At 40.7% G+C, this 20,519-nt stretch overlaps 1 protein-coding gene across 1 annotated transcript in view; it reads left to right on the top strand.

The window, feature by feature from the left end:
- The window catches only part of LOC144823935 (sperm-specific sodium:proton exchanger-like), a 5,382,759-nt gene that overhangs the window by 5,099,234 nt on the left and 263,006 nt on the right, over positions 1-20,519 (top strand). The window contains exon 22 of the mRNA XM_078682869.1: positions 1,641-1,773. Within this exon, the coding sequence (XP_078538995.1) occupies positions 1,641-1,773 (133 nt within the window). The remainder of the gene's footprint in view (positions 1-1,640; positions 1,774-20,519) is intronic.

The raw sequence follows: 20,519 nt of genomic DNA, 5'->3' as shown, positions 1-20,519 counted from the left end.
GCAAGCAGGGAGAGTTGCCCAGGTGCCGGTGATGAGGGCTGGCGGGTGCTCCTGGGATTCGAAGTCCAGGGCCCGCTACTCACTCGCAGCCCTGCTTGCTGTTGCAGCACTCCCTCGGATGATGTACAGTTTGCGCCTCCAAATATTCTTTCAGGTCAGCCGTACACCAAAGACCTCCCACGAAGCGAAGCGGGACCCGCAAAGCGGGTTCCGCGAGGTGGGGTGAAAGAAAACAAATAGCGCCGAGTCCCAGCAGATGGGTGATTTAGCAGAAACAGGGTCCCAAGTAGTGTCCACGGCTGAGATTTTTACAGGATTTCAGAGGGGGAATAGTAATTTTTACCCCTACGCTATCCAACGCTTTCCCTACTGTTGCACTCTCTGGAGTGGGAATAGTATTTTTTACCCCTAAGCTATCCAACGCTTTCCCTACTGTTGCATTCTCTGGAGTGGGAATAGTAATAGTTACTCCTGCGCTACTCAACGCTTTCCCTACTGTTGCACTCTCTGGAGTGGGAATAGTAATTTTTACCCCTACGCTACCCAACGCTTTCCATACTGTTGCACTCTCTGGAGTGGGAATAGTAATTTTTACCCCTATGCTATCCAACGCTTTCCCTACTGTTGCACTCTCTGGAGTGGGAATAGTAATTTTTACCCCTAAGCTATTCAACGCTTTCCCTACTGTTGCACTCTCTGGAATGGAAATAGTAATTTTTACCCCTACGCTATCCAATGCTTTCCCTACTGTTGCACTCTCTGTAGTGGGAATAGTAATGTTTACCCCTACGCTATCCAACGCTTTCCCTACTGTTGCACTCTCTTGAGTGGGAATAGTAATTTTTACCCCTACGCTATCCAACGCTTTCATGCTGTTGCACTCACTGGAGTGGGAATAGTAATTTTTACCCCTACGCTATCCAACACTTTCCCTACCTTTGCACTCACTGGAGTGGGAATAGTGATTTTTACCCTCCCGCTATCCTACGGTAAAAATATTGTATATTTTTTTATTAATATATATGTATGTTTTGAAAAATAAAATTGTGATTTTTTTATAACTTTAATTATTTAATAATTTTAAGGTTATTTAAGTATTTTAAGTATATTTTAGTTAATTATTTTTAATATTTCATTAATTTTAAAGTATTTCTAAGACATTTAAAAAAAATCGATATTTTAACTAACTATATTTTTTTAACGATATTTTTTATTCTATATTTTTGTACTTACCGGTTTGTAGATAGGAATTCGATATTTTTGCATTCGATATTTTATCCTCGATATTTGTGTAATTCTATATTAGTGTAATCGATATTATGTGAGTGATCCAGAGTATTTACCAGATAAGGCGTTACCAAAGGTAAGTAACTTGCTCATTATTTATATATTTTTTGTTCTTTTTATGATTATGTGTGTATATTTGAATGAAGATTCATTAATCATTCATATATCAAATAAGTAGTAGAAGAAGTGATGACATTTCTTAGAATTAGATATATAAATGCATGTGCTTTCCATGGCACGAATCATGGGATTTTGATTTCTAATAGTGTTGCAACAGCTATGCAAGTAGAACTTTGATGTAAAATGTATGCTGCAAGATTAACTAGCATTTTTTTTTTCCTTTACAACTTCAGGTACAGGGCACTGCGGAAATAACAAAATTACTTATTGTGCCAAATGTTACCATGACAAATATAACCAGAAATCCAATGTTGAAAGACTGCTCTGGTCCTCTATGCCTTCAGCATGCAGCGGCTCATAGACGAGGTGAGAAATGATATTTGTTTAATTATAAATAAGAAGTCATATTTACATATTACTTTTGGCGTTTCGTAAAGGCTGCAGCAAGATAACAGATATTACCTTCCCTTCCTTCTTTCTCATCTCAGTCCTTACGAATCACAGGTTGTCTTGTTCAATAGACACGATTTACCTAGTCTAACCCTAAAAGCTTCAGTTGGTCTAAAAAAAGACAGTGGGAAGAGGGGGTGTTCACTTACCGTCTCCCTAGCGCTACGTGGCCTGTGACACTACAATTAATGTTGTAGGACCCCAAGTCCTGGAAGCTTCATTCATGCTGCCTTCCTCAGCATTCAGTCTTAGCTGATAAAAGCCAGCAGCGGAGAGGAATGGAGGCTGGGCTTTAGTGATAAGGTAAGGTCCAGGACAATAGAAGCGAGCCAAAACTACAATGCCCAGAATGTATTCTGCTGCCAATTCACTGCTCTGTACTGAGCCAAGAATTTCACAATAACAGGATAAGACACCTCATCATCCGTAGTACTCTTTCATTTACATTAGCTTAGAGGGTGGAACGGTGGAATCAGTCAGAAACATGTGATCTTCCAATTATGAACAGCTTTTAAACTATCTTACCATAAATGGATTTTGTGTGATTACATTTCAAGCAGAGTACAATCGCCCAAGATCTCACTCTGATGACTGGAATTAAAGACAATCTCTCTGCAGCACAGGAATATTGAGATGAAGTCGTACAGAAGCTCAGTAATGATCACTTTGCTTTCTGAGGAAAATTAACACACTGCAACCTTGAATTTTAATGAAAACGTTATCCTTTTAACATTGCAATATTCAAAAGAAAACGTTTAATACATATATTTTTATTTACCCTTATCTTCACACTCCATTTGCAAATTCTATCTAAATACGCAATGATAAAGCCTTTTCGAACTTCATAATAAATGGCTGCATCATTAACTTCTAGTTGAAATTTTTATGAAAAACGCAGGGTCTTGTGTACAAGGAAACTCTCGGAGCACGACATTAAGCTGAGATTGCTAGCGCTGTGCTCCGACAGTTATCAAATGCAGTGATGTGCCGTATCTACAAGAATGCGCCACACCCCTGCGTTTCCCCTAGTGCTGGCGCTAAATTTAGCACTACAGTGCAAGGGTGACTGCGTTGCAGGGAATGATTGTTTATGTGCTGGAAGGTGTCCCTTCCTGCACTTAGACAATCAATAATGGCGATTTGTAACTTCTATGTCTGCTGCTCTATGCTGCTCACATTGACGTTGCAGCGCGTCATTTTTCAATGATTCCTGATGTGCAGGAAGGGACACCTTCCTGCACTTGAACAATCACTGGTGGCCATTTGCTATTTTTATATGTGCACTATGCAACACACGTAGAAACAGCAAAAACGAGGAGAAATATATAATTTCTCCTCGTTTTGCCAGGTTCAGACTAGATTTTCCCTGGTCTTATTTTTGGTGCTGCCTCCTATTTACGCCACCCTTGTAAATAGCTGGCAGCATCAAAAAGCAATGGTTGTTTGGCACAGTAGGTACAGTGAAAACTGTGGGGGGGGGGGGGTTGGTTTGTTTAATTGTGATTCAGTGCACTTTCAAGATTTCTTCAACTCCTACATTGGAGCTACCCATATGGTTGTAAAAACCACGACATCCATACAGAGGGGTGGTTGTGGAAGTAAATTAATAGGTAAACCTAGAAAGGCCCAAAGTGCTGCATAGACCTGACTGGGAAGCGCTGTTCAAGGGTATAAGATAAATTATTCTATTACAAAATGAGATGCTAGTGCTATTTCCATTGCCTGTGAGTGCCATCACCGTCGTGACGAAAGCTGAATTGGAGGCCAAGAATTCATCAGTGGGATGGGATACCGCTTGGCTGCCTGGCGTTTTCCCCTGTGCCACGCCCTTTTTGGGGATGTTTGCGCTTTAGTCCACAAGGGTTCCACGTCAAATTTGTGTCTTAATTCCAACGTCCTCTGGACCCAGGGTGTTTAGATTCTCCCTGGAAAACTTTCGTCAGGATATTACTTTTGACATTTTACTGGGACATACTTTTTTGTGCTTTCAACCTCCTTCCAGTCAGTGGAAGAAATGGGTGTAAGACCAATTTTAAATCCCGGGAAGCTATACATTGATAAAGATTATCAAAATCTAAATTCAGCCAGGAGTAGTTAGGGTAGGTCCTTCGAAGGTTTCCTGTAGAATAGAACAGATTAAGATGCAGTTAGAAGAAGAAAAACAGCCATTTTCATCTGTATCTTCTAACGAGGGTAGATTTTATTTTTATTAAAGCAATATACTGTTAAGTCAGTCACCCTTCTGGTTGCGGAGATGTATAGGGCAATGGTTTTACACTGTATACAGCAATTCGTTTTGGTTAAGATATATAGAGTGATAAATATGTGCCCAAAATGAAAGTGTGTCCTCATGTAATGTAACTGGTGCTATGTAAAGCGCTCTGATACCTGATTCGGTTCGGGTCTAGTTCGCGCTATATAAAACTCTGCAAAAAAAAAACAAAACAAAAAAAAAAAAAACACAGCACCCATTGCACACCACTTTCACCCTAGGGGTTCGATTCCGATTCAGGAAAGAAAACCGTCCGACGTATCGTATTTGTAGCCGTTTCCGTACAAATCGTACAAACCCGTCCGAATCGCGTAGTACGATCCGTTTTCCAAAAATGCGTCCAAATGTTTACAAACCGTACGAAAAAGAAGCGAACATCCGTACGATACGGACTCAGGAAGTGAACCGTATGATTTGTAAACATGCTGTGTCTTCGGGAGGTACCTAGGAAAGTCTTTCAGAAGTATTGTCTTAACCATCTTGAAGCACTGCGTCTCCTGACCGAGGCCACGAAACCATCTGTTAAACACAGCTTGGCTGTCCAAACAACATTTGCCATGCAGCCCTACCTAACGTATAATACCACCACTTATGAGCGTTATCTTCTGGTAAGGTTTAGGTTAAACTTTTTACACCGACTGGTTGTATTTCCAACGAGAAACAACTGGGCAAATGACTTACCTCGTTGCCCCTGCGATGAGATCTCTACCCAGACAACTATACATACCATTCTTTTTTGTAAGTTTTACAGTGAGCATCGAAAGAAATGGCTTACACCACCACTAAAACTAATGGGTTTCAGAAGATGTCACCTTGCATTTCTCTTTTTACAGTTACTGGACGGGGAATGGTTGGTAAATATTGTTATTAACTTCTTGAAGTGTATTGTTCATCACAGAACTAACTTAAAATGATTAATTGAAGATAAAATGTAAAATAAACTGAATCATCGGTGGGTTACTATTCCTTCCCTATTGAACAGTTTGTCTATAGGATTTTAAACTTTATACTTGGTCCCTTTATAAATTGTATCAATTAAGATGTGGAAAAGTTACAAAAATTATAGAGAATGAATATCTTATCGAGGTTGTATCCTCGTTTTTAACGTTTTTAACTTTTTTATACCAAAAAGTGATTTGAAAGACTACACGAAAAAGCAATAGATAGAAGGTTGTGTGCTCGCGCTCTATTATCAATAGTAATCACTGTAACTTATTAGGGCTGCTACTAGGGATAGGGATGACGTCTATCTAACCGTCACCAAATAATGCAGATAACCACATCAACAGGAAAAACACAGTGTATCCCGAGCAAAATTGAACATAGTATAAGTCATCAATCAAAATAAAGCATCATATTCCAAAATAAGTGTCAATCTTCTTCTTTAATTTTCACAACAGCTTCCTTTTGATTGCTAGCCAACATGTGTTTCGTCTATTAGCAGTTTATGCAATTAGACTTCATCAGGGCTAGAATATACAACAAAGACAACAATTACAAAATGTATGTGTCAGTGTCAAAACATTTTCAAAAGTAGCGAAGAAAAAGCAAGGTTAATCTCCAACCAGTGATATCTACATCACTTCACACGACAGGAGCATCAAGGTAACAATACCTCATATGTATCAAGATAACAAATCCAAACAAGACACCCAAAGTGAATAAAACAGGCTTGAAAGTGAGCAGACAAGTGTCAAACATTGTTCATAAAATAGAAAGTGCAAAGGTCAACCCAATGACACCAAAGAGAAAAAAAGAAAAAACCAAATCAAACTAAAAAGAGAGTATAAGGGAGAATAACTCATAAAGAAATATCCAACCAGATAGAGTCCTCAAAAATCGTGACACCTAAACAAACCCTGAGTAAGTAACACTAAATAAAAATAAAAACAATCCTAATAAAAAAACACTCACCAGCATATATATTTACGGAGCTGGTGACGCCACTACCAATTCCAAGTAGCGTAATGAAGAAACTGCACAACAAAATGATATAAATAACATATTTACCCGGTGAAATCTATCCCGGTCTTAAAGTAAGACTGCCACTCCAAATATCTAGTTCACCACACTAAGAAAAGAATCATATTAACAACTGTTGTACTCACTAGATTCGGAGTTCAGAGTAGATTCAACGAAGAAGTAACACTCAATTTATAGAATTATCGATACCCTCGTCAGGGCAAAGTCCAGTCACAACATCTAAAACAAAACATCTCATTAGATCTTCAACAGTAAATGTATTGTATTACCTTATCTACACCCTATACAAACCAAGTTAAGATTAATAACCCAACACACTATCATAACAGACCCGAATACGGATATGCCAGAGCCTTAAAAGAGCGTCTCAATCATAATTCCAGTAGATTACCAACAGTCGTAATATTAAAAAAGGTCATCATTTTATTTAAAAAAATGACAAGACCAGCCACAGAGAAACCAAAGATCACACCAGTTAATAAATGGCGATTTTAAACTACAGGCTTATTTAAAAACATGAACAGCTTATTGAACACTCACCGAGTAAATTTCTTATTTCAAGTACCGGTGGCAGCACGAGTAGGGCGTCTAGCACCCGCGCCATCTTTTAGTATCAATAAATACACAGTAGGGAACACAAAGAAAGGACCAACTCTTCCTCAGTTTTAGACCATTCCAAAATGGCGCCCACAGTTTCACGTATGTGTTACTGTATTAAAACTTTATTCGGTACTCAAAACTGAACAAACAAGATGTTCAGGACCCGTTTTAATATATCTTCAATTCTTATACCATACCATTATCTTTTCACTACTCCAAAAGTCACATTAAGAACAAAGACTAAATTTGCTATTCAAGTACTAATCGGCAAAGAAAACAAAATTACTAATAATTATACTAAAGTGCTCAAAGTAATGATGGATAGACCCATCATACCGTAAGGAAAAATCATAACATCATAAATCAACTCAAATCATCAACTTGACGTTGTTTCGTTATATACGAACATTGGCCACCAAGATGGTCTACATGCCTTACAATACTTCCTATATCAGAGACCGGTAGAGCTATTGGAGCACACCGAGATGCTCTTGACTATGTCCAAGCTCATATTGGAGCAAAATGTATTCCTATTCTATGGGAAGTGGTTTAAACAGATGTGCGGGACTGCCATGGGTTCCAGATTTGCGCCGTCTTTTGCCTGTCTCTTCATGGGATGGTTTGAGGCGGTGCACATCTGGGGCCCTGGTGGATGCCCATGGCACAATTTTATTTGTTACTACGGACGGTACATTGAAGATTGTTTACTAATTTGGACGGGTGGAGATATTGAATTGTTGCGTTTCTTTGAATATATGAACATAAATGAATTCAACATGACTTTTACCATGAATCACAATAGTGAGAGGATAGTGTTCCTTGATGTGGAACTTTTTATTGAAAATGATAAAGTTTGTAGCAAACTTTATAGAAAATCAACCTCTTGCAATTCGGTGTTACATGGTCAAAGTGCCCACCCAAAGACGCAAGTAAACTCCATACCTTATGGAGAACTTTATAGAGCACGTCGTAATTGCTCCAGGGAACAAGACTTTTTGGAATGTATTGATGATATGGAACAACGGTTTTTATATCGGGGATATGATAACAAGGTGATTGCACGAGCTAAACAAAGAGTCATTAAGCTCCCTAGAGAACAAACATTGAAATCTAAGACTAAAAATACGAATAAGAGCATGTCCCCTGTGCGCTTTATTACGAATTACAGTACTTTGTCCTTTAAAATATATAGGATATTGAAAAAATACTGGTTTCTTTTGACATCTGACCCCGGGCTACGTCCTTTTATCCCTAGCTATCCTTCTGTTACATATCGTAAAGGCAAGTCAATTAAGAACATCTTAAGCCCTTGTTATCCTAGACAATATTCACAGGCTCCCAATTGGCTACAAAAAAGAAGTATTGGATCATTTAAATGTGGAAATTGTAGCATGTGTAGTAGAATGATACAGGGCATACGTTGCTTTAGCTACAATGGTTCACAAAACTTTAGCATCACTACACATATTGATTGTAATACTACTTATGTAGTATATGCCGTGATTTGTAAATGCCAATTGATTTATATTGAAGCACTATTAGAAGACTTAGGGATCGAATATCAGAACACTTCAGGGCTCTGAAGAATCGTGATATTAGATATCCCATTGCGGCTCATGCTGCCGAATGTGCATCTCAGGGTATCCATCCCTAGTTCACATTTCATGGTATAGAGAACATTTTAATAGATGCGAAAGGTGGTAATAGAGAGCTTAGACTCCGACAGAAAGAAGCTCGTTGGATTTTGAATTTACGTGCTGTAGTAAAGGGCTTGAATTTTGATAATGAACTGCAATATTTCTTAGGATGAAACTTTTTATGGTTCCATGTTTAAATATCGATTACAAAAATATAGTTTACAAAAATATAGATGTAAAAATATTGATTACAAAAATATCGACTCCCTATACTTAAACAGGTAAGTACAATAATATCGACTCAAAAATATAGATGTAAAAAATATAGATGTAAAAAATATCGACTTTAAAAAATATTATAACTTAAATTAAATAATTAAATATTATTAATATTATTAACAAAATAAATTACATTACATTTATATTTGAACTATTTATAACAAATAAACTTAATTTTACTCATTATAAACTTAATAAATGTGTACATATACATATATTCTCTTAAATACATTTTATTATTATCTTTATTTAATTAATAAACTTTTATAATTATATAAAAATAAAATAAAAACATATATAAAACATTTTGAATAAAATAAAATGTTCTATATTTAATTAACACATAAAGTATTCAAAAATAATAATACATACATTTATTAACAAAATGAAAACATTAGTAGTTAAAACATTTGATAGCGAAGTAGTAAAAATTACTATTCCTACTCCAAAGGATGCAACAGTAGGGAAAGCGCTGGATAGCGTAGGAGTAAAAATTACTATTCCCACTCCAGAGGGTGCAACAGTAGGGAAAGCTTTGGATAGCATAGGGGTAAAAATTACTATTCCCACTCCAAAGGGTGCAACAGTAGGGAAAGCGTTGGATAGCGTAGGGGTAAAAATTACTATTCCCACTCCAGAGGGTGCAACAGTAGGGAAAGCGTTGGATAGCGTAGGTGTAAAAATTACTACTCCAACTCCAGTGAGTGCAACAGTAGGGAAAGCGTTGGATAGCGTAGAGGTAAAAATTACTATTCCCACTCCAAAGGCTGCAACAGTAGGGAAAGCGCTGGATAGCGTAGGGGTAAAATGTACTATTCCCACTCCAGAGGGTGCAACAGTAGGGAAAGCGTTGGATAGCGTAGGAGTAAAAATTACTATTCCCACTCCAGAGGGTGCAACAGTAGGGAAAGCGTTGGATAGCGTAGGGGTAAAAATTACTATTCCCACTCCAAAGGGTGCAACAGTAGGGAAAGCGTTGGACAGCTTAGGGGTAAAAATGACTATTCCCACTCCAGTGAGTGCAACAGTAGGGAAAGTGTTGGATAGCGTAGGGGTAAACATTACTATTCCCACTCCAGAGAGTGGAACAGTAGGAAAAGCGTTGGATAGCGTAGGGGTAAAAATTACTATTCCAACTCCAGTGAGTGCAACAGTAGGGAAAGCGTTGGATAGCGTAGGGGTAAAAATTACTATTCCCACTCCAAAGGGTGCAACAGTAGGAAAAGCGCTGGATAGCGTAGGGGTAAGATTACTATTCCCACTCCAGAGGGTGCAACAGTAGGGAAAGCGTTGGATAGCGAAGGGGTAAAAATTACTATTCCCACTCCAGAGGGTTCAACAGTAGGGAAAGCATTGGATAGCGTATGGGTAAAAATTACTATTCCCACTCCAAAGGGTGCAACAGTAGGGAAAGCGTTGGATAGCGTAGGGGTAAAAATGACTATTCCCACTCCAGTGAGTGCAACAGTAAGGAAAGCGTTGGATAGCGTAGGGGTAAAAATTACTATTCCGACTCTAGAGGGTGCAACAGTAGGGAAAGCATTGGATAGCGTATGGGTAAAAATAACTATTCCCACTCCAAAGGGTGCAACAGTAGGGAAAGCGCTGGGTAGCGTAGGGATAACATTTACTATTCCCACTCCAGAGGGTGTAACAGTAGGGAAAGCGTTGGATAGCGTAGGAGTAAAAATTACTATTCCCACTCCAGAGGGTGCAACAGTAGGGAAAGCATTGGATAGCGTAGGGGTAAAAATTACTATTCCCACTCCAAAGGGTGCAACAGTAGGGAAAGCGTTGGATAGCGTAGGGGTAAAAATTACTATTCCCACTCCAGTGAGTGCAACAGTAGGTAAAGCGTTGGATAGCGTAGGGGTAAAAATTACTATTCCCACTCCAGAGAGTGCAACAGTAGGGAAAGTGTTGGATAGCGTAGGGGTGAAAATTTCTATTCCCACTCCACAGGGTACAACAGTAGGGAAAGCGCTGGAACCCAAAACATTAAAAAAACAAACTATCATATTTTTTATTAAATTTAATTTCCAATATAAACATAATTAATATATACATTTAAATATATTATTATTAACAAAGATAATAACAAAATATATATTTACACATTATTTAACACTATAATATCCACCACACACCTCAAATTAATTACACAATTACATTTAATATTTACTAATTAGTTAATGAAAATTAAATTATTTTTTAATTAATTAATTAATTAATTAATTGACAGATTACACACCATATACACTTATAAACACCACAACACAAACCTAAAATTAATTACAGATTTACAATTACTAATTACTAATTAATTAATGGTAATTAATTTATAAAGTATTTAATAATTAATCAATAACAATTTAATTACTTCACACCATTTACACATATAAACTCCACTACACACACCTAAAATTAATTAAACAATTAACACAAATAATTAACATAATTAATTATTTAACATAATTAATTAATAATTGACTAATTGAAATTAATTAACAAATAATTAATAAATTAACACATTAATTAATCAATTAATTTTATATATTTAAATTACTTCCCACCCTATTCCCCTATAAACCCACAACCCGCTACGGAACTAATAACACAAAATTCAACATAATATATATTAACTATTAAAATTCTACAACATATATTAAAATGACAAACAATTCTCATTAAAAACACTAAAATACATAACATTATTAAAAAATCGATATTTTTGTAAACGATATTTATTACAACTATAATATTGTTATCGATATTACTTACCTGTCTGTCGATATTCTGGTCAAACTATATTTATGTTATCGATATTTCTTCAAATCGATATTTCTGCGGGGATATTTATGTCAGACGATATTTTTCCGTCGATATTCCTGCTCTGCACCACTTTTTATGATTACATACTGTATTGATTTCATTTTATATCACAAGTGTTCCGTGCGTATCTATGCTGTCGTTTCTTTTGTTGTGAACTTAGGAACTATATCCAACTAGTTACTTGCCCACTTGATGTATTATTTATACCATTATGTACATATGGAACCACCTGTGCTTGCTCGTGTTTTCAATGATTACTTGATTTGTTTGATATACATGCTTGATGATTTGAATGGATTTATGATGTTATGATTTTTCCTTACAGTATGATGGGTCTATGCATGTCATATGTTTTGCCTTTATCTTTCCTTATTTGTACTCTTTTACTTTGAGCACTTTAGTATAATTATTAGTAATTTTGTTTTCTTTGCCGATTGGTACTTGAATAGCATATTTAGTCTATGTTCTTATTGTGACTTTTGGAGTAGCGAAAAGATAATGGTATGGTATAAGAATTGGAGATATATTAAAACGGGTCCTTACCATCTTGTTTGTTCAGTTTTGAGTACCGAATAAAGTTTTAATACATTAACACATACGTGAAACTGTGGGCGCCATTTTGGAATGGTCTAAAACTGAGGAAGAGTTGGTCCTTTCTTTGTGTTCCCTACTGTGTATTTATTGATACTAAAAGATGGGGTGGGTGCTAGACGCTGTACTCGTGCTGCAACCGGTACTTAAAATAAGAAATTTACTCGGTGAGTGTTGCATAAGCTGTTCATGTTTTTAAATAAGCCTGTAGTTTAAAATCGCCATTTATTAACCCCTTTGGTTCTAAGGCAATTCCCACTTTTACTCTAATTTCCATTGAAATTACATGGTCAGCTTGGCTGCAGTGCATGACGAGCTGACCTTGTCATGAGCATTGAAGGTGTTAACTGGTGTGATCTGTGGCTGGTCTTGTCGTTTTTTTTTAATAAAATGATGATCTTTTTTTAATATTACGACTGTTGGTAATCTACTGGAATTATGATTGAGACGCTCTTTTAAGGCTCTGACATATCCGTATTCGGGTCTGTTATGATAGTGTGTTGGGTTATTAATCTTAACTTGGTTTGTCTAGGGTGTAGATAAGGTAAAACAATAAATGTACTGTTGAAGATCTAATGAGATGTTTTGTTTTAGATGTTGTGACTGGACTTTGCCCTGACGAGGGTATCGATAATTCTATAAATTGAGTGTTACTTCTTCAGTGAATCTACTCTGAACTCCGAATCTAGTGAGTACAACAGTTGTTAATATGATTCTTTTCTTAGTGTGGTGAACTAGATATTTGGAGTGGCAGTCTTACTTTAAGACCGGGATAGATTTCACCGGGTAAATATGTCCTTTATATTATTTTGTTGTGCAGTTTCTTCATTACGCCTCTTGGAATTGGTAGTGGCGTCACCAGCTCCGTAAATATATATGCTGGTGAGTGTTTTTTATTAGGATTATTTTTATTTTTATTTAGTGTTACTTACTCAGGGTTTGTTTAGGCGTCACGATTTTTGAGGACTCTATCTGGTTGGATATTTCTTTATGAGTTATTCTCCCTTACACTCTTTTTTTAGTTTGATTTGGTTTTTTCGTTTTTTCTTTTTGGTGTCATTGGGTTGACCTTTGCACTTTCTATTTTATGAACAATTTTTGACGCTTCTCTGCTCACTTTCAAGCATGTTTTATTCACTTTGGGTGTATTGTTTGGATTTGTTATCTTGATACATATGAGGTATTGTTACCTTGATGCTCCTGTCGTTTGAGGTGATGTAGATATCAATGGGTGGAGATTAACCTTGCTTTTTCTTCACTACTTTTGAAAATGTTTTTACACTGACACATACATTTTGTAATTGTTGTCTTTGTTGTATATTCTAGCCCTGATTAAGTCTAATTGCATAAACTGCTAACAGACGAAACACGTGTTGGCTAGCAATCAAAAGGAAGCTGTTGTGAAAATTAAAGAAGAAGATAGACACTTATTTTGGAATATGATGCTTTATTTTGATTGATGACTTATACTATGTTCAATTTTGCTCGGGATACACTGTGTTTTTCCTGATTTGAAAGACTGTACATACTGTTTGAAGAAGTTGTAAATATTTTTAAACTGAACACGTACATATATACGTTGCATCTTTCTTACTTTTGATATTGGTGATATAAAATGAAATGTGCGGAGAGATATCCTGGATAGTATCTGGTCCTCTATGAATTATAACACACCTTTTTATTGCAAATTCTTTTTCCTTTTTAATGTATAGGGTTCTTTGTTAACATTGTCTTTTAAATATATGCTTTTATGATTTTGTAACTTAAAATTGAACAAAGCTTAATTGATTTGATTTGGAACATGCTGTACGACCCGCCAAGTACGATCCGGACCTGCGATTTTTACGGAAAACATCGCAGATGAGCGAGCCGCACAATAAAAAACAAAACGAACACCCCCTCAACGAAGCGCGCGCGTACCCCATAAAAACGACGCGTATGAGAGAGCTACACAATAAAGTACAAAACTACGCCCCCTCACTGAAGCGAAAGCGTACCCCGGAAAAACGTTGCGTATGAGAGAGCTACACAATAAAGTACGAAACGAACCCCCCTCAACGAAGCACACGTGTACCCCGTAAATACGTCACGTATGAGAGAGCTACACAAATAACAAAATTAACCCCCCCTCAATGAAACGCACGCATACCACTAAAACAGCACAAGGAGTGTACAAACGAGTCGCACAACACAGCAAAACATGTCTCCTGTGTACAAACCATTGCAAATCAATGTCCTGGCCAGATCCAAACTGGCAAACAGAGGGCCCAACTCAGACCCACCCCATATAACACACGCACCAAAAATTCAATCTAAGCCACACCCACTAATGGGCCAATAAAAAGGGCAAACACACACTAACCAGCATCCTTTGCAACATAGCCATTTACCTACAGACACACAGACAACACACCAACAACTGCACACATCCACCCACACACATACCCCCAATCACATTAAGACCCACAACCCCCATCCATACACACCGTCACCCCCCCAATCACATTCACCCCACAACAGGTCTGCACAGAAGAATCCAAAGTTCACAAACCAGGAGATGGAGATCCTTGCAGATGAAGTCATCAGATTTGAGCTACAGCATTTCTCTTAAAAAACAAACGCATAAATGAATGACTTGTAAGATAGTATAATTCTTGTTTGTTTAAACATACAGTCTAATGCTCCTATTTACATTTGTAGTGAATCCCTGATGAAGGGCAAGAACATGGCCCGAAATGCATTGGAAATTACTCACTATAGAGGATGAATTATGTATAGTTTCTGCTTTAGAAGATAAAAGTCTGGATGGACACGTCTACTACATTAGAATCGCAAATACAGAAAATGGCTATTCATGTGACAGAAGGAAATGGAGCGAAATAGTGAAAACATTGGAATAATTTGCCCAGACATAAGAGGGGTGGCTGGATATGACTCCCAGCAGTGCCCAACAGTATGGGGGTGGGTGGATATGACTCTCAGCAGTGCCCAGACATAAGAGGGGTGGCTGGATATGACTCCCAGCAGTGCCCAACAGTATGGGGGTGGGTGGATATGACTCCCAGCAGTGCCCAGACATAAGAGGGTTGGGTGCAGAGGACTCCCAGCAGTGCCCAACAGGAAGGGGGTGGGTGGACATGACTCCCAGCAGTGCCCCGACATAAGAGGGGTGGGTGCAGAGGACTCCCAGCAGTGCCCAGACATAAGAGGGGTGGGTGTATATGACTCCCAGCAGTGCCTAGACATAAGAGGGGTGAGTGCAGAGGACTCCCAGCAATGCCCAATACAATGGGGGTGGGTGGATATGACTCCTAGCAGTGACCAACACTATGGGGGTGGGTGCAAGGGTTAGGGCCAGAAGGGTGCAAGGGGGAGGACCAGAAGGCTGCAAGGGGGAGGGGGAGAAAGGTACAAGGGGGATGGTAGGAGGGTGCAAGGGGGATGGTGAAGAAGCAAAAAATGTGGCCACCCCTATCACCAATACTGTGTACGCACAAGCCCAATTGTACTCATCCCCTATGGCCCAGGTACACACCCATGCACCATGCTCAATGTACAGGGAGTGTAAAAGTACTGACAACATAGCGGACACTGGGCCCTGGTGTATGCAGCACAAGGCCCTCCTGTGACCAGTGCAAACACCAACATCTGGACAACAAGGTCAGATATTTTGCACAGGAACTCACAACCACTGTCATGGCAGCATGCTCCATGGGGGGACAGCCACACCACGAGTGAGGCCCAGTTTCAACTCACACTCCAACTACCAGCACGGCCTGTCACACACACCCACCTAAACATAGCCACCTGGGACAGGCAATGTAGTGCCCCACTTTCACAATCTTCATGTAACTCAACAAATACAGATCTGATGAAGCGTTCAAGCCAAAAATGCATGGTGCTGATTCACAAGACCCTTGCGCTTATATCACGACGCCATAGGTACACCTTTGTGGCGCAGCGGACGCACAAATATTAGTGCAATGGTGCTGGGTATTGACAAGGTGATGCATCTGGGTGATGTGCCACGTTCTAAAGCCCTGTGCCAGAAGTAGGTGTACTGGTCGTGGTGTGGTCGTGGTGTTGTGGGCGGTGGCTGCCCATCACGGCGCAGCAACACCTCCCAAAAGTGGCTGAGTGAAATCCTAAACATTTCACTCAGTCACTTTTATGCGCATGCTGCCTCAAAACCCTGTGCATGCCTGAAGCAGACGTAAGGATTGACACAGCATTGTGCAGATAGGGCCACACAGAGCAGTGCTGGATCTGCGTTGCACCAGCGATACAACTCCAGCAATGTGCCACTTCCATGGCACAGATGCGTGACGCAGCTGTTCTGTTATCACACTATGGTGATCCACATTTTTAATGTGTTGCATCCATGCTGGCATAGCTGTGGTGCACAATGACTGCCAAATCCCTGCTGACATGCCTGGCTGTGCCAGTCATTGTACATAGACCCTCACATGTCAATGACTCATGAACACAGATCAATCTAACACCACAAGTGAACATTGAGAAAAATCCAAAGCAGGTGTAACAGTGATAACGACAATATATATGAAAATTTGATTTTGCATTAAATGGCATTAACATCGTCTGTCTCTCACACCCACAGGGCAATGTGCGTAATCTACCCCCAACCAAGGGGAAGATGGATCACAGTCCCAGGCTCCACAGGACCCTGATCCCACCAACAGCGACGCCTCTCACCACTCCATGGATGGCCCCAACCAACTTGGCACCTCTGGATCCCAAACCCGTGCAGCAGCTGGATCAGGGGCATCTGCGCCAACCACCACACCCATTCCTGCCACATCCCAGCAGACAGCTCGGAGCCCTGCCCACAATCCACAACTGGGCCCGTCTGACAATGAGGGTCAAGGTTCGCCGGGCACCCAGGAGGTGGCAGACAACACCACCAATGTCAACCCTCAGGGGTCCTGTCGATCTGATGTGCCCACAACAGCAGGCCAGGCTCGTGTGGGCAAGGGTGGTGGGAGTGGCACAAGGTGGAGGCGAGAACCTGACCAGCAAGCTGCAGGGCCCGGTATATCTCGAACTGAGAAACATCATGGAGGAATACCGGCGGGACACCAGGGAGTTCAGCCAGGGAGTGGGGGCCCTCATCGAATTAAAAAAACAGCAGGCCGAGCAACACGCCAGTCAACGACGACACCAAGGACGGATGGAGGCAAGACTGGCTGAGCTCTTGGCGGTGCAGAGGGACATAAGCCATTCACTCCGTCAGATCGCTGACAACGTGCAGCACCCTCCCTGTGTCACCACGCTAGAAACATCGAGGCAATGACTGCCAACAGGCACAGAGAGGGAGGAGGAGGTGGAATCATCCGACGGAGCATCCCAGGCATCGTCAAGGCCTGCATATGAGGGTCCCCCAAGGAAGGTGGGTCGTCCACGGAGAAGATGTTGAGAGGCAGAGGGCCATGCGCATCTCCCAGGTCACCTGTTCTGGCATTTGCCTTTGTGTGCAACAGCATCACCTTATTGACTGTCTGACTCTCCCACATGGACTTGCTGGTCGCAGTGTGACCAATGATGCCAAGCACTGTGGTCTGGACTCTGTGGACTGAAACTGCAAGGCATCACATCTCCCTCTGTGAACTTTGGATTCCCAGCATTTTTGTACAGCACCTACCACCTACTCACATTACACTCACAAGATGGAGAAATAAATATAACAAACAAAATACGTATTGATGTTGAATTTTTTTCACCAGAGTTAACAACATACGTGTGGGGATATGTCAAAGTATGCCAGAGTGTGGAACAAACTCAAGCCATCCATACACTGGGATCTGAGTCCGGTTGTGGACACACATAGGTCACATTGTATGATCAACTACATATATGGAGGGAAATACTCACTGGTGATGGTTACTATCTGCTGTGGGGGGCTGGCTTGCCATACTGCTCTGACAGACAGTTATGGAAGAGTCTCATGAAGATGTACAGGTCAAGGGTAATGTGTCGGTGTCCAGGGAGGGAGTACCAGGTCTGTTTGTTGATGTTTGGAGAACTATCACCCGCATGCAGTTGTACTGTGGATGTGCTGAATGTTGCCCAGGGCAAGGGTGGCTGGACGACTACAGGCAACGGGGTGTTGGATGGGAGACATCCATATTTGTTTTTTGGGCTGTGGTTGTGGAGTGCCTACTGAGTGTGGCTGAGGAGTATGAAGTATGATCCTGCAATTGACATTGGGACTATTGTAGGTATCTCAGATGGACGGTCAAGTGACTGTGGCAGGGGATATTGAGGATGAGGTGTGCGCATGCACCCTGGATGTGCACAAGTACTCCTGGAGTCTAGCTCTTGTTCCTGTGTAGAGGTTGTTGCCGTAGTTGAGCCGGCTGGTGTTGTGGACCTGGGTGGCTGTCTGTCTTGACTAGGAGTGGATCTATCTGAAGGTAATTTCCAGCATGTGTAGGGACTTGCAGCATGAGGTAGCGATGGTGTTGATTTGGAGAACTGGATGCAAACATTGATGTACCAATGCAGGGTGGTGGAGTGCTTGTCCTCCAGCCAGGAGTTGCTCTACCCCTGACCCATGTATTCTGTGTAGGTGCGGGCCTGCGTGCTGATGCAGTAGTCTAATGTCTGAGGAGCAATCATTAAAGTGGTGTCCCAGCTCAGTGGTCTCAGATTTAGACCCAATTTATGGGGAAGCCTCTCAGCTCGATTAGCAGATGTATTAATCCAGTGCCCCTACTGACCCCTTGCCCGCAAAGCAACACACCATCCTTATAAAGATTCACAATCACCATTTAAACGTCATTTGGAACCTTTACCTCAGATTGGTCTCTAATCCGGATGTGTGGAGACACACGTTCCTCCGGCCATTTTTAAGTAAAGGCAACGCAGATCCTGTATAACCTTCCAATCATACACCAAACTCTATTTATCAGTTCTGGACAAGATTTCTGTGAAATTTTCCTGGCAGCAACTGATGCCCTTTGTTGAAGATAAAAGCCTCCTTCATGACTCGCACTCCAGCTTCCATCCCAGCCATAGTACACAGTTGGCCCTCATAGAAATGGCAGACTCTATACGCTGGGAGGTCGACGGAGGTTCCAAGGCGGCGTTGTGCTGTTAGACATGTCTACAGCATCTGACACAGTAGACCATCCCATTCCACTGAACCGAATGAAGACCATGGGTGTGTGGGCTTCAGTGCTGAACTGGATATTGTCCTAACTATCTGACCGCACACAGCAGGTCTGCACCTACCCATTTAACTCCCCAGTCAAACCCCAGAAGTGTGGTGTGCCGCAGGGCTCTGCTCAGAGCCCGCAGACTTTTGTAATATTTACTTAACCCCGCTGGCTGAATCGATTGCCATGTCTGAAGTCAAAATAATATCATATGCTGAGGATCTTCAGCTTCTAATCACCTAAAATCCAGTCTTAGCAGCAATTTTTGACCATCTCCAAAATTTACTCAAATTTGCGGACTGGATGGACCACATTTTCTTGAAACTTAATCCAGATAACACCTAGCTCCTATACTCTTAAACCAACCTTCTGCCCTGTCTTCCAATCTTTGTTGGCCAGAGTAACTGGCCATTGCTCCAGCACACAAGGACTTGGTCAGGGATCTGCCACTCAGATGGGACAATAAGCTATCCCATCCCACACAGGTACAAGAGGGGGGTGCCGCTTGTTTAGGCAAAAATTAAAACATCTACAGATCTATTAGCTATCTGCACAATGTACCCCAGAAAACAGTGGTGTACGCACTGATCACCTCATATTTTGACTATGCTAAATGCCCATGTGTGTGTCTCACATTAGGCTTGCTGTGTATACTGCAGACCCTCAAAAATTCGGCTGAGCACCGTACATGTGGAGTCTCAGTGTGACAAGATATCTCCCCGTTTCTTCAACTAGTCCATTGGCTGACCATGGCTACAAAAATAGATTTAAATGCACTGACACGCGCCTTCAGGGCAGGACAAGGCTGTGGGCCGGTCTACCTTAGGAGGAGCCTCTGTCTCTATTGTCAATCACGATCTGTATGTTCCAATGTCAAGCACTTGCCCATTGGTCCTTGGTGTCATAAACCAAGATCAGGAGGTGAAACCTAACAGGTAAGAACCAACCAGTGTTGGACTAAGCCACCTCTTCCGCTGCGTATAATTCTGTCTGAATGTGAGTCTTGCCAAGCCCTTCAAACCTGGTCATTTTGCCTGCTTGATTACGTGCTCCTCCGTATGCTGCATCCTTTGTGGTGCACTACAGTGCTGGCACACCCCGTTGGCTTTAAAGTGCGCACAATAAATGACTATTAACATATTTGTAGATGGCTTAGCAGAATTGTGTGTGTAGGCTTGGAGATCTGTAGATGATAGTTACACTGAGGGTGGTCAGGGTGTTGTTGTGAAACCTGAAGTGCAGATGTTGGACAATGCTGAGTGTGTCCTTGGTGTTGTATGTGACTCTGGGAGT

Source organism: Lissotriton helveticus, chromosome 3_1, assembly GCF_964261635.1.
Source record: "Lissotriton helveticus chromosome 3_1, aLisHel1.1, whole genome shotgun sequence".
NCBI classification, from domain to species: domain Eukaryota; kingdom Metazoa; phylum Chordata; class Amphibia; order Caudata; family Salamandridae; genus Lissotriton; species Lissotriton helveticus.
This window is presented reverse-complemented; position numbering and strand designations above follow the sequence as displayed.